The 14927-nt window shown below is 45.5% G+C and overlaps 1 protein-coding gene across 2 annotated transcripts in view; it reads right to left on the bottom strand.

The window, feature by feature from the left end:
- Positions 1-13816, bottom strand: part of PSMD5 (proteasome 26S subunit, non-ATPase 5) — a 45857-nt gene extending 32041 nt beyond the window's left edge. Inside the window, exons 1-3 of one of the 2 annotated variants that reach the window (XM_073599563.1) lie at positions 13507-13816; positions 12253-12397; positions 7809-7922 (exon numbers count right to left, since the gene is read on the bottom strand). In XM_073599563.1, the coding sequence (XP_073455664.1) occupies positions 7809-7922; positions 12253-12397; positions 13507-13679 (432 nt within the window). In that variant the 5' untranslated portion in view covers positions 13680-13816. The remainder of the gene's footprint in view (positions 1-7808; positions 7923-12252; positions 12398-13506) is intronic. The other variant, XM_073599564.1, reaches the window with a different exon arrangement.
- Positions 13817-14927: the final 1111 nt, after the last annotated feature.

Here is a 14927-nt window from a genome sequence, read left to right as displayed (position 1 = left end):
TTTGGGACTTTGTCCCTCCTTGCCTGTTTAAGTATGCCACTGTCGTGGCTTCTCCGATTGTACTTTTATGTCTCTCCCCTGTATTGCTGGTTTGAATGCTTTCCCCACAGCTTTTAGCTCTCTCATATTTGAGGAGGCTTGGGACCATCTGGAACTCAATGTTCCCTGTGTGCAGAGGCCCTCCACGTGTGCTCCCCAGCCTAGGGCGCTGGCATCGGTGGTGATCCTGACTGGGTCGGATTGAGCCCACTTGCGCCCTTCGATGTATAGAAGCAGATTGAGCCACCATTGGAGTGTTTGTTTGACTGTGGTCGGGACAGGAATGGACTTGTCTAGGGATGAGTGGCTGCCATCCCACTGGGACAGAATGTAATTCTGTAGAGGTCTCATGTGAATCTGCGCCCAGGTGATGGCTGGGATTGAGGACGTCATCAGCCCTAGTACTGCCATTCCTTGTCTGATTCTAATGCCGTTGGTCCCTCTTAGAGAGGTTACTGCCTGTGTGATTTTTTCATTCTTTTCTTCTATTGGGAAGGTTTTGGTTAGTCTGGAGTCTAGTACATAGCCCAAATACACCACTCTCTGGCTTGGGGTCATCTGATTTTTCTGCATTCACTATCCACCCCAGGTTTTGCAGATAGGACATACTTGTGCGCAGGTTGTTCTCTAGGGTCTCTGCTGAATCTGCAAAGAACAGTAGATCGTCTAGGTATGGCATTACTCCAATGCCTTGCTGTCTTAGACCTTTTAGCACTTCTGCCATTATCTTTGAGAAGATTCTGGGTGCCGAAGAGATGCCGAAAGGGAGAGCTGTATATTGCAGGTGCAGAGTGATTGCTGACCCTTGTATTGCGAACCTCAGGAATTTTTGATGATCCTCCTTTGTGGGGACATGTAGGTAGGCATCCTGTAGGTCTATTGTCGCCATAAATGTCTCCTGTGACAGGATGTTTCTGATCGAGTAAATAGACTCCATTCTGAATCTTTTGTATTTTATTCCTCTGTGGAGTGGCTTGAGGTTCCGTATGAGCCTTAGCTTGCCTGACGTTTTTTTCTTTGCAAAGATATGGGAATAAAATCCAGTCTGTTCCTCTTCTTGAGGTACAGGGCGAATCACTTTCTGATCTAGTAGATTCTCCAGGGACTCGCAAAAGGCCTTTGCAAAGATCTTCATCCTATGGTAGCATGGTTCCTAGGTACTTGGTTGGGGGGGCGGGTGGAAAATTCTATTGCGTAGCCATCTGTTATGGTGCGTATGATGAATTTGTTTTTTGTTGCTTCCATCCATTGGTGGGCAAAAGCTGCGAGTCTGCCCCCCTACCTGACGAAAGTCATTGTTTTTTGTTCTTTGGGGTAGGAGGCTTGAGGATGAATTCGCCCCTGCCTTTTTTGTTTTGTTGTCCCCAGCGCTTCTTTGCTTGTTGAACTTTTTGAATTGCTGAAAGGGTGCCTTCCCTTGCTTCTTTTTGGTTTGGGGAAAACCTTTGTTCTTTGCTGCCGTCCTGTCTAGTACCGTTTCTAGTCCAGGCCCGAACAGCAGGTCTCCAGTGCATGGAATTCTGCACAGTCTGTTCTTAGAAGGGATATCACCTTCCTAAGACTTCAGCCACAGGGCTCTTCGGGCTCAGCTGAGTAGCGCTGTGGCCCTTGAAGATATTCTGAAGGTTTCAGCTGCGGCATCTGCTAGAAAAGCTGCCGCTCTGGTCAGTGTAAGGATGGTTTTTTATTAATTCTTCCCTAGATGTGTCACTTTCCAGTAGTTCTTGTAGCAGGGTTAACCAGATTAAGGTGCAGGCTGTGCAGGTGGAAGCTATTGCCGGATTTAGGTTCGCAGCCCCTGCTCCCCATGCCCTCTTTAAAAGGGCTTCTATTTTCTTATCCATGGGATTGCTTAAGATACCCACGTCGTCAAAGGCTAAGTCAGATTTATTTGTGACTCTTGCCAGAGAGGCATCCACCTTGGGGCATTTAGTCCAGGTTTTGGTGTCTGTCTCTGCAATTGGATATCTGCGTTTGACTGCAGCTGGTATGAAGAGTTTTTTTCTCTGGGTCTTCCCACTATTTTGATGATATCTTTAAGAGTTTGGTGTACAGGAAATGTTGCAGGTTTCCTGGGTTGTAGCCCTTTATACATCTTGTCATGTAGTGTGAGCTCTGTGGCTTATTGTTCTTTAATACCTAGCGTGTCGGCTTTTAGAAGGCTATCCGTGTCTTCTGAGAGAAATAAGTTGCCCTCTGAAGCCGAATCTTCCTCAGAGTCAGAGCAAAGTCTATCCTCCGGATCAGATTTGTCCAAATCCTCCTCTTGTTCCTGTCATTCTGTTTGTTCCCCGTTACCTGAATGAACGCATGTCCCGCTGCTAGACGGGGTACTGGCCTGACTGGCACTTGTTGGTGCTTCGAACTTCTCAATTGCCGAGCGTAGTGGTGCCATGGTGCTCTTTATTTCTTTTTTTGAAAGAGCTGAGCAGATTTTTCAGATAACCTTGCGATTCTTTGGCCACCATTTTGTCTATGCATTTTTGACATAGGGTTTTTTTCCATTCAGGTAAAAACCGGTGGCTGCACAAAGCACATGCTTTGTTGCTTTTCACTTCCCTTTCCTCTGGGGTCCTTGCCTGAAATCAAGCACAAAAGGGTCCCCGTGAGGTAGGCAGTTAAAAGCTGCCTGTAAGTAGGCAGTTTCGCAGTGAGGTTAAGTCAGGGGTGACCCTGGAGTATTCCGGCTTACCTTGGAGCTGTCCTGGCTTGCAGGATCTGCAGGGCAGGGTGGAGAAGCGTCAGTCATGGTCAGCCACCAGGATCCTCTGCTTAGAGGAGCCTTTTTAACTGCTTCATGCTTAAGCTCCGGCCCCGCCCCCAGCTGACCACATGCAGGTTGGTGGATATACCTGCACATGCCACTGCTGCTGGTGTCCTCTTTCCTGGGTTTCTATTAGGGAGGGAGGCTCTGCTGCTATATTTTTTTTTTTAAACATTTTTTTTTAATGCCTGCCTCCCGGAAGTGCCCCGCTCTGTTATCTCCTAGAAGTCTCCAAACTCCAGGAAAATGGCTGCGGACCGGAATTGTGTGACTGAAAGCGACGTTTTTTTGGTGTCTGCGCCATCTTGGTACACCCCGCAGAGCCTCCACGAGGGAAGAAGCCAGCTTGCTCTGCGGGGTGCGGAGGACGCCGATCGCAGCAATAACGGAGGTAATCGGGTGGGCGGGAGCGGACACTCTCCACCCCATAGAAGCTGTATGGCACCTACCCGTTCGGCAGCGGCGGCTGTGATCAGGGGTTAAAGCATCCGTACACCCGCTACTTCTGCCACGCTGCAATGTCTTGCTCGACACCTGGAAAAAGATCCCAGATGGAAACTGCAGCAGGTCCCTCCACCAGCATTGCAAAACGGTATGGGGGAAATGCCAGTGTATTGTTGCAGCTTGGGGGGGGATGATTGCAGACCCCTCTGTAGGGGTGAAATCTCAGGCAGAGCAAGTTTTCTCAAATTTGCTGCTCCTGCTCGCCCTCCCAAGGCCCGCTGGGCTGGATGGGATGCTGGCAGGGGGTCTCCTGCAACTAGCACAGAGACAAGTAAAATAACAAACTTTTTTTTGCAGCTCCTGTGGGTCCAGAGGAAACACAAACTGAGGCACGCAGGTAAGTCTGTGAAATTTATAATGGTGGACTAATGTGTTTCCTGTTTCAGGGAGGAGCCTCTCTCTCGGATGCTGCCATGGAAGACGAATCGAGACAAAATAGTTAATGACATCAAAATACTTTACCAAGTTGTATGCAACCACTTCCACTCTCAACAACTGATGTGAAGCAGTTTGTGGAATGTTTGGTGTTATGTCTCAAACTGCCACTTGTGAATTTGTCTATAAAGCAATTTAAAGTGGAGTTTCACCCAAAAGTGGAACTTCGGCTCGTTGTACTCCTTCCCCTCTCCGGTGCCACATTTGAGGGGGAGGGGGGACACGATACCTGTCTAATACAGGTATCCTGTTCCCACTTTCGGGAGCCTCAGCCGCGGGTATTGACATCACCGCCCGGGCTCCCTCCTCCTCCCTCCCCAGCCGCCGGGCCAGTAGGAGAGAGGTGCGGAGCATTAGGATTCCCAGCATGAAGCCGTAACGGAGGCGTCATGCACCCGACAGCTGATGGAAACATCAGCTGCGGTGCCGACATCGCTGGACTCCATGTCCGATTATTAACAGTCAGTAGCTGCAGTATGGGCAGCTGCTGGCTTTTAATTTTTGCAGCGGTGGGCGGACCTCCACTTTAACTCACGACTACCATATTTGAATGTACTGCTGATAGACCCGTGAATGTGAGGTTGCTTATTGGTTGCAGTGGCTCATCATGACTTAAAGCGGAGCTCTACCCAAAAGGGAACGTTCCACTTTATAGATTCGTCCCCTGCTCCTCTCGAAGAATTGGCATTATTGAAGAGCGGGTAAGGGGGTGAGCGGGTCCCCAATGTTTCAGGTACCCACTCCCACTTCGAGCACGTAGGCGATCCGAAGCAGAAGTCCTCCTCCCTCCCCCCTCCAGTCTTCTGGGTGGGACCATTCATAATGCGCAGTGTTGCTCGCGCATGCACAGTGGGCACCCGGCTGTAAAGCCACAAGTTATTACAGCCGGGTGCCCACAGTTAAAGTGTTACTAAACCCAGCAATATGAAAATAGTTAATCTGCCCCCACCCTCAGCTTATAAATCTTCTTTTTACATTAAAATATTGCCACTATATACCTTTTTGGCTGATCTGCATACCACAGTAACATGATAAACTGCACAGTTTCTCCAGTTCTGAGAGTTCAGGTAGGGGGAGATTACCAATTCAGCCTTTATACACGCCCACATGTGTGATGCCAATATCACGTGACCTGGCTAGGTCTGAGAACAAGTAATTATTCTATCCAGCATAAAAGACACAACTGAGCGTGTGCAGGTTGGCTACCCTGCCTGTGTTAGCTGGCTTTCCCCAGCTAGACAGTGCAGGAGGGAAGGATCTGTGCATACAGGATAAAACAGCCTTTCTACACAATGCAGAGGATTAACCCCTTAAGTTCCACAGTGAGTATAACAAGCATGCTATGTTGCACAGACAGATTTTTACTGATGTGGGTTTTAGAACACTTTAAGATGCCAGAACCAAGGAGAGAAGATAGCAGGTGAAATCGGCTGGGCTGAGCACACTGCTGGATCTTGGTACAGGGGAATGGCTGTTATATTAAAGTCTGTAGCTACAGTTTTTATGGCTGATGACTTCATTTTTTCACAGGAGACTGGGTAACCATGTTAATGTTATATATTTTTTAAAGACAAAGAGTGTTTGTGTATCTTTAGCCCCATTCATAACCAGAGGGTCTACATTGCCTACATACAACTAATATAAATAGCTAAAAACATATAGGTTTTTATTTTGCATCCTGTCGTAATACATGCCCTGCTCATGTCTGTAATATAAGCTGAAAAATTACATTTTTTACGCTGTAATGTTAACACTGTAGATCTTTAACTAGAAAATTAAACCATGGGGTTGATTTACTATAACTGGAGAGTGCAAAATCTGGTGCAGCTCTGCATAGTAACCAATCAGCTTTCAGGTTTGATTGTCAGGGCTTAATTAAACAAGCTGAAGTTAGAAGCTTTTTGGCTACCATGCACAGCTGCACCAGATTTTACACTTTCCAGTTTTAGTAAATGAACCCCTATGTTTTTTCTCTCTACATGGAAGTCAGTATAAACAGAGAGGGGCACAGAAGGCTAGCGAAGTGTTTATTATTTTATTTATTGCGGGGACTTATATAGCACTGTCAATTTATGCAGTGATTTACATATACAGTATATTGTACTTTCACATCAGTCCCTACCCTCAAGGTGCTTACAAGCTAAGGTCCCTAACTCACATTTATACATACACATACTAGGGCCAATTTAGAACAGAAGCCAATTAACCCCTTCATGCCTACGCCTTTTTCTGACACTTGTTGCTTACAAGTTAAAATCAGTATTACTTGCCAGAAAATTACTCAGAACCACCAAACACCCATACATATATTTTTTGTGTAATGTGAAAGATTATGTTACGCAGAGTAAATAGATACCCAACATGTCATGCTTTAAAATTGGCTACATTCGTGGAATGGTGACAAATTACGGTACTCAAAAATCTCCATAGGTGACGGTTTAAAATTTTCTACAGGTTACCAGTTTAGAGTTACAAAGGAGGTCTTGTGCTAGAATTATTGCTCTCACTCCAACGATCGCGGTGATACCTCACATGTGTGGTTTGAACACTGTTTACATTTGCGGGTGCAAATTACTCATGCGTTCGCTTCTGCGCGCGAGCAGGAAGAGATGGGGCGCTTTAAAAAAAAAATAAAAATTCTTATTTTATTTATTTATTTATTTATTTTTTACACTATCACTTTAAAGGTTTTATTTTTGATCACTTTTATTGTTGTCACAAGGAATGTAAACATTCCTTGTGACAGTAATAGGCAGTGACAGGTACTCTTTATGGAGAGATCTGGGATCTATAAGACCCCAAATCCCTCCTCTGCACTTAAAAGCATTCAAAATGCCAAGTTTGGCTGTTTTGAATGCTGTTATTTTTTTTAAATCTGGCGCCTTTAAGTCTTCAGTAAGTCTTTTTTCACACTGAGGCGCTCTACAGGCGCTATAGCGCTAAAAATAGCGCCTGTAAAGCGCCTCTCCTGTCGCTCCAGTGTGAAAGTCTGAGGGCTTTCACACTGGAGCAGTGCACTGGAAGGATGCAAAAAAAAAAGTCCTGCACGCAGCATCTTTGAGGTGCTTTAGGAGCAAAGTATACACTGCTCCTAAAGTGCCCCTGCCCATTGAAATCAATGGGAAGTGCTGCCGGCGCCAGCAAACCCCTTTTGGGCCGCTAGCGGGGGTTAAAAGCACCCTGCTAGTGGCTGAAAAGTGCCCCGCTAGCGGCTGAAAAGCACCACTAAAACGTCTGTAAAGCACCGCTAAAAATAGCAGCGCTCTACCGCTGACGCCCCAGTGTGAAAGTGCCCTAAATCGGAAGTGATGTCATGACATCATTCCGGGTTACTAAATCCAAGACCTAAACAAAGCCGATTCCGGCTTTTCCCTGGCCAGCCGGTGGCTGGTCGCTCAGGCCTCCCGGTGAGACCGGAGAGCCAAGGGGAGACGAAATCCCCTCCTGCTGCTTGTAATAACAGCCGAGCAGCTGCTTGGTTGCATCGGTGATTGTTACAAGAAAGCTGACCGTCGGCCCTAAAGGAGTTGTACCGTCGGCCCTGGTACAACCCCTTGAAGCCAAAAGCCGCATATTTGCGTTACATCAGCATCAAGGGGTTAATCTACCAGCATGTCTTAGGCGTTTGAGAAGAAACCGGAGTACAAGGAGGAAACCCGCGCAGGCACAGGGAGAACATACAAAATCAGTGCAGTTAGTGCCATGGTTGGGTTTAAAACCAACAACCCTAATTGTATATAAACTTCCAGTGCTCACCATGATTGGCTGTCAGGGTGGTTACTTTGTCCCCAATGACTGGTTTGTTAGCATTAGTCTGAGATCTGCAGCCGTCAATGACAGCAAGGTCACAGAAACGGATTCGTGTACAGGTGCATGCTCCTAGTTCACTCCTACAATATAGATTAAAGTTTTGATTGCCTGAAATCATGGGAGCTATGGTGATGCCTAACATGTGAAGCTGTTGATTCCAGTGCAGCTATTTACAGAGATTTTAAGTAGGCAAGAAAAGAAAGCTGCAAAGTGCAAGGCTGAACTAAAGATTTTTCTTTCCTTTGGCAGCACTCACCTCCCTTGCCACAGAAATCTTGTCACCGCCAATACACATGATTATTTGTTTCAGAAGCTCCAGATTGTTAAGGATCTCTGTTATAGCCTCTGAACTCTCCACAATTCTCCCAACCTGCAAGAAAAAAACTAGATTATATTTCTTTCATCTCCTATTTTAAATGTTGCAGCCTACATGTTTGAAGTAGCTCTCCCAAAAGTATGAGGCTCATGCAAACTATTCTCCCAATGAAGCATACGCTTGCCCAAAGAAAAAATAAAAAAAATATCAAACTTTTTGCCTTCTTACTGGCCAACATAATGGACAGAAATTTTCAATGTATTTTTTAGACACGATATTACAAAGCACTTTGCTTGAGGAAGAACTCTAAATATTAAAGTGGTTGTAAAGGCTAAATGTTTTTTACCTTCACGCATTCTCTGCATTAAGGTAAAAAATAATTCAAGTTTCCCCCCCCCCACTAAATACGTATCTGAGCCCAATCTGCATACAGCGCTGTGCTGTCTCCCCTCTCACTGGCTCAGAGACATCAGCTCCTCCTGCTGTCAATCACAGCCTCTGAGGAGAGCGTGGGGGAGGGGCCAAGCCTTGCTGTCTGTATCTATAGACACAGGCAGTATGGCTTGGGATAGAGTCCATAGGTGTGCCACAAAAAGAACTCGCTTCCTATGGTGGCAGACCTAGAAGAGGAGGAGCCAGGAGCACCAGCAGAGGGACCTGAGAAGAATCGGGGCTGCTTCGTGCAAAACTATTGCACAGAGCAGGTATGTATAACCCTTTTTGTAATTTTTTTTTTTTTTTTTTAAAGTGGATGTAAACCCACTCTCATCCTTTCTAAACTACTGCCATAGTGGTTATCTATAAGGATATACATGCCTCCTGCATGTATCCTTACCTGTCAAATGCCCCCCCCCCCCCTCTTTATTATGAGACCTGAAAAAAATGCAGATTATGTGGGCCGATCTGTTGTCCGTAGCTCGGTGGGCGGAGTCATGATGTCAGTAGACTCCCCGCCCACCTCTACACTCCCCTTGGCAACATATTTTCTCCTGTGTATTTCTTACACTGAACTTCTGCTGGTGTTGTGGATTATGCCCCATAATCACCAACATCCAGTCAAAACCCAGGAGAGTCACCACATGACTTCAGCATGCCCAATCATGCTGAGGTGTAGAGCAGCCAATCCTGGAAGAGCTGGAGAAGAAAGGAGGAGGGATGTGAAGGACACAGAATGTCTCTCTCGCATTCCTGCATGAGATATGTAAAATCACCTGTCAGTCACAGCAAGGGGGAGAAACAGACATCTATTTCTCTGTTTGACAGTTTATATTTCACTGAATAAAAGATAAGAGGATTGCTCAGAACTGGATTAACTTTTTGTGGCAAGACTGGGCACAGATGACATGAAATCCTATACTGTACAAGGTACACAATTTTGTCTGGTTTACATCCACTTTAAGCCTTTACAATCACTAAGTTGAAAGTGAAACATTCTAATCCATTAAAATAAACTGAGAATTACAGGGGCTGCTATTGATATTATTTAAACAATACAAGTTACCTGGCTATTATAAAAATGTAATATATTGCAGCTTACCAATCATTAGATGTGATGGCTGCGTCAGTTTTCTTTAGCTTTTTTCACTATTTTTAACTGGTTATCTAGCCAGCAACACACCTCCTGTATTAGTGAAGTGCAGCTCTGGAGGGATGAGCAGAGGAGGCACAGCAGCATTGTCCGGGGGGGGGGTTAAATGTTTATTGTTTATGCCGATCCAGTTTATTTGGAACCACTAACAAATTGAAGCCAAACTTCAGATCTCACTTTAAAAGCAGTTACAGCAATTTTTTTTCCCTTCAAGTTTTACATGAATAACAAAAGATAATCTATTTTTTTTCTACCCTGCCAGTGTTAAAGCGGAGTTCCACCCAAAAGTGGAACTTCCACTTTAATAAATCCTGACCCCCAGACGTTTGGCATGTCATTTTTTTTGGGGGGGGGGGGGGTTGGGGAGCAGGTACCTAGTTTTCACAGGTACCCAGCTCCCACTTCCGCTCCTGACGCCACAGCCCTGAGCAGAAGTTCTCCTCTCTCCCTGCAATCTTCTGGGACACGTCACAGGTCCCAGAAGACTGCCCAGCCATTCACAACACACACCGCGTCTCGCGCATGCGCAGTGCGCACCCGGTTGTGAAGCAGCAAGCTGTCACAGCAGGGTTCCCACACATACAATGCCGGCGCCACTGAGAGGGGGAAAGGAGGGAGGCTTTGTGCAGCTGCATTGCTAAACATTGGGACAGGCGGGTGTCTGATTATTAAAAGTCAGCAGCTACACTTTTTGTAGCTGCTGACTTTAAAATGGGTGGAACTCCACCTTAAGTTGTGTGTCTCATCCATATAAACTGATACTTTCTGCTGGAGATTCTGCTTGTGCTTTGAAAAACAAGACTTGCTGGCTGGATTACCAGATGAAAATAGAAGCAAGCAAGCCTTAAAGGGGTTGTAAAGGTAAAAATTTTTTCACCTTAATGCATTCTATGCATTAAGGTGAAAAAACTTTTGACAGTACCGCCGCCCCCAGCCCCCCCATTTTACTTACCTGACGCCTCGAATCTTCGCTGCTCGTGCTCGTCATCTTCATTGCAGCTCAGCCTGGTCGCTGATTGGCTGCAGTGGATGGATTGAAAGCAGCGCAGCCATTGGCTCGCGCTGCTGTCAATCACATCCGATGACGCGGCGCGCCGGGGGGCGGGGCCGAGTGATACAGCAAGCGGCTATAGCCGCCGGCTGTATCACGGGAGCGCGCCCGCAAGCACTCACCACCGTGCGAGGGAGCTTGCATGAAGGTGGTAAATGCTTGCGGGGAGGAGCTGAAACAGCCGCCGAGGGACCCCAGAAGACCAGGTTCGGGGCCACTCTGTGCAGAACGAGCTGCACAGTGAAGGTAAGTATAACATGTTTGTTATTTAAAAAAAAAAAAAAAAAAATAACTTTACAACCCCTTTAAGAGGAAAACTAATACAGCCATCACATCTAAGAATTGGTAAGCTTCAATATAATAAATGTTTGCTTTTGGGTTTAACAATGCCCTAGGTATTGCCCGAGTAACTGACAAGAAATGAGTATACACTTTGAGGAAACTCAGAACATCTCATTTGCGCTCTTGTTCCATGTTAGATATTCTAAAAATCTGAATCTAAAATTCAACAATAGCAGCTTCCATTTTTCTCTCCTGAGATGAAACAAAAGGAATGGGGGCACTCCACTGCATATAATATCCCATTGCAAGGTTTATTCCGTTGAAATGTTTATTGAAGGTTCCAAACAAGCTTTAGCATTCTGGAACCCCTTCATTAGGGTTAATGGTAAATATACCTAATCTTCATAAAAAAATTATGTAAAATATATACTCAAATGTATTTATAAAATGATATAGATATATCTAAATCTATACACACACACAAATACAAGGGGGTTACAGAACAGAGCATGATTTAAAAGAATAATCCAGCAACCCGTATTTTGCCTATTTTGGTGGTTTTTGAGGACACACCTAAAAAAACTCAAAAAAGATAATACATAGGTTACTATCTTTACCTGCTGGTGTTGTCCACCCTCTAAAACTCCATACAAATATTGAAAAAAACAGATGAATCATGTATTCACTAGTGAATATGTAATTACTATATAACACTCAGATGATAAATTCACACACACACAATCATAGCAGGTTAAGATCAAACATTATTAAGCCCAGAGAACAAGGGAATAGTCCCAAAAGCACCTCAGCTATCCAGGAACTATATGTAGATCACCGTAGCATAATAGTACACAGGCACTGCCCCTGCTGATGGAGTGGAGCACACGCTGTGATATGTCTACATTGTCAAGCAGCCAATTTGTTTCTACTTGATACAGACTATAGCCAGTGCCCATAAGCACATCATGCATCAGTAACATGTTACATCCTGAATACAGAAGGTGAATTTATCCTTTAAAGGATAAGTTCACCTTTTAGAAAAAAATAATAAATGCACATTTTTTTCAGGTAAATGAATGACACAGCCGTGTGGACGGAGCCCCGCACAGCCACGCTGATTTTAAAGTGATAGCTAGTACGGGAGACTTCTTCCCGTACTGCTGCCACAGGGAGGGGGGGCAGCAGGTGCAGCACTGGGAACATGTCACATGTTCCACCCTAAAAACAGGTGGAACATGTAACATGTTCCCAAAGGCAAACTTATCCTTTAACTTTCTACCTTGTTGACAATTTCAACAGACAGACAGTAAAGGCAAATCTGCAGCAGGGACACAACATGCATTTGGCTAGTGTTCTTTTTCACGTTAGTGCAAACTCTGAGAGACAATAAATTACCAAGGCCACCATAATCAATTATAACTGCATTGCAGAGCTTCACTATAGATCCTTCAATAGAACTGCACCTGTGATATTGACAGCAACTTTACTGAATCATCCGGATGATAAAGTCCTCTCTGCAGGTCCTCTTTATAGGTTTGGGCAATGTGAATTGGTTCCAGGGCCTGAAGGAAACGCTCCAATATGGCAACACACAGATTCACTTGTTCTCTGTAAATGGAACACAACATATAAATTAGATAGACTTATAGCAGACACTGTGTGGGATCCATCAGTCCCTGTCACTGCTCACAAAAGCAAAGAAGCAGGACTCCTACACACTCTAAATTCTTTTTTCTACCTTTAAAGTGTATGGCCAACCAATATTGATTTGATATATGTCATCCGTCATGACTAATCAGTGTCAGGATACGGGGGGGGGGGGTTCTGTCACCTGTCGTGGCCCCTCCTGTTGCCATACAAGGGATAGATGTCACCTGTCATGGTTCCTCATGTCGCGATATGAGGGATAGATGTCACCTGTCATGGCTCCTCATGTCGCGATATGAGGGATAGATGTCACCTGTCACGGCTCCTCATGTCACAATATGAGGGATAGATGTCACCTGTCATAGCCCTTCATGCTGCGATACGAAGGATAGATGTCACCTGTCATGGCCCCTCATGTCACGATATGAGGGATAGATGTCACCTGTCATGGCTCCTTAAGTCATGATATGAGGGATAAATGTCACCTGTCATGGCTCATGTTGCAATACGAGGGATATATGCCACCTGTCATGGCCCCTCATGTCGCGATATGAGGGATAGAGGTCACCTGTCATGGCTCCTTAAGTTGAGATATGAGGGATAAATGTCACTTATCATGGATATTTGGTGACAGGATATAGGAGATACACATCACCTTTCATTGCGCCTCAATTTCAGGATATGGAGGATATGTCACCTGTCATATCCCCTCATGTTGGGGTATGAAGAATATATGTCACCAATCATGAATCCTCACAGCCCCTCATGTCAGGATGTGAGGGATAGATGTCACCTGTCATGAATCTTTGATGACAGGATATGGGGGATATTTGGCCTCTTTCAGGACTCCTCAGTGTCAGGATATAAGGATTTATAGGTCACCTGTCGTGGAGTATGGGGGGGGGGGTACCAGTGGTCACAGCTCCTCATTTGTGTGCTTTATATGTCCCCTGCCATGTCTTCTGGGACATAGAGAGGCATAGCGCCCCCTGTGGCGGTGGAAGGGCCGACGGCCTTGATGCAATGGAGATGAAGAGCGCCCCCCAGTGACGGCAGAGAACGGCCATCACCTGTCTGGACTGGCCATGAGGCGAAAGATGACGTCCAGGCGCAGAGCAGGGAGACTTTCTGCCAGGGTGCTGAGCGGCAGGGTAAGTGTCGCGGTCTTTAGACTCCTCAACTCTTCTATAGGCTCCTCCAGACCGGACAGTAAACTCAACAACTGCTCTATAGAAGCCGCCATCTTCCTCCTCCCAACGAGTGAGCCGATATGCAGCGCGATGAATTAACGTCACGACGCACCTCGGGGTGTCCCCACATCGGATAGCGTCCGCTCCGTACTGCGCAGGCGCCGCACTTGCGCAGTAAGGAGGACAATGGAGACGCCGAAAGTCTCCAAAGAAGAACAGCTGACGAAGAAGTATAAACGGCGCCTGCGCAATTCATGTAATAGTCTGTCACAGGCTCCCGATGCTCGAGGGGGCGGATTTATAAAATGGGCGGATGTTTGCCGGTGTCCTATCGTATTATGTCCGCTATCGGATAGTGTCCGCTCTCTTCTGCGCATGCGCAGCTGGGCCATCGCATAGTGTCCGCTCTCTACTGCGCAAGCGCAGCGGACACTCCGAAAATAGCCGAAATTAAACAGCTGAGCTATGCAAAGCTTAGCGCATGCGCACTTTAAACAATATTAACTTACATGCCCCCGCACCGCCCCGCACCGCACGTTCACGAGGCCGTGCATGTTTAAGGGCGCTTACATTACAAGGGCGGACTGTTTACGGGCGGATACTTGCATAATAAGGGCGGATACTTGGGCGGATACTTGCATAATAAGGACGGATACTTACATCAGATTTTAACCCCTTCAGAACACGATAGGCTATGCATTTATACACGTTTTAATAAGGGCAGATACTTAAGGGCGGATACTTTTATGTTTCAATTTATCCTTTCATGGTACATCAGATTTTAACCCCTTCAGAACACGATTGGCTATTGGCTATGCATTTATACACGTTTTATGCATGCATTTCAACATGTATTCATCCATGTATGTCTAATATGCATGGATGGATGCATACAGCACTCATAGATGGATACAGCGATGTATATACCAGTCATAGATGTATGGATATAGCGTTCATAGATGTCTATACTGGTCATAGATGTATGGATATAGCATACTTTTATGTTTCAATTTATCCTTTCATGGTACATCAGATTTTAACCCCTTCAGAACACGATTGGCTATTGGCTATGCATTTATACACGTTTTATGCATGCATTTCAACATGTATTCATCCATGTATGTCTAATATGCATGGATGGATGCATACAGCACTCATAGATGGATACAGCGATGTATATACCAGTCATAGATGTATGGATATAGCGTTCATAGATGTCTATACTGGTCATAGATGTATGGATATAGCATTCATAGATGTCTATACTGGTCATAGATGTATGGATATAGTAGCATTCATAG

The sequence above is a fragment of the Aquarana catesbeiana genome, linkage group LG09 (genome assembly GCF_042186555.1).
Source record: "Aquarana catesbeiana isolate 2022-GZ linkage group LG09, ASM4218655v1, whole genome shotgun sequence".
NCBI lineage: Eukaryota > Metazoa > Chordata > Amphibia > Anura > Ranidae > Aquarana > Aquarana catesbeiana.
This window is presented reverse-complemented; position numbering and strand designations above follow the sequence as displayed.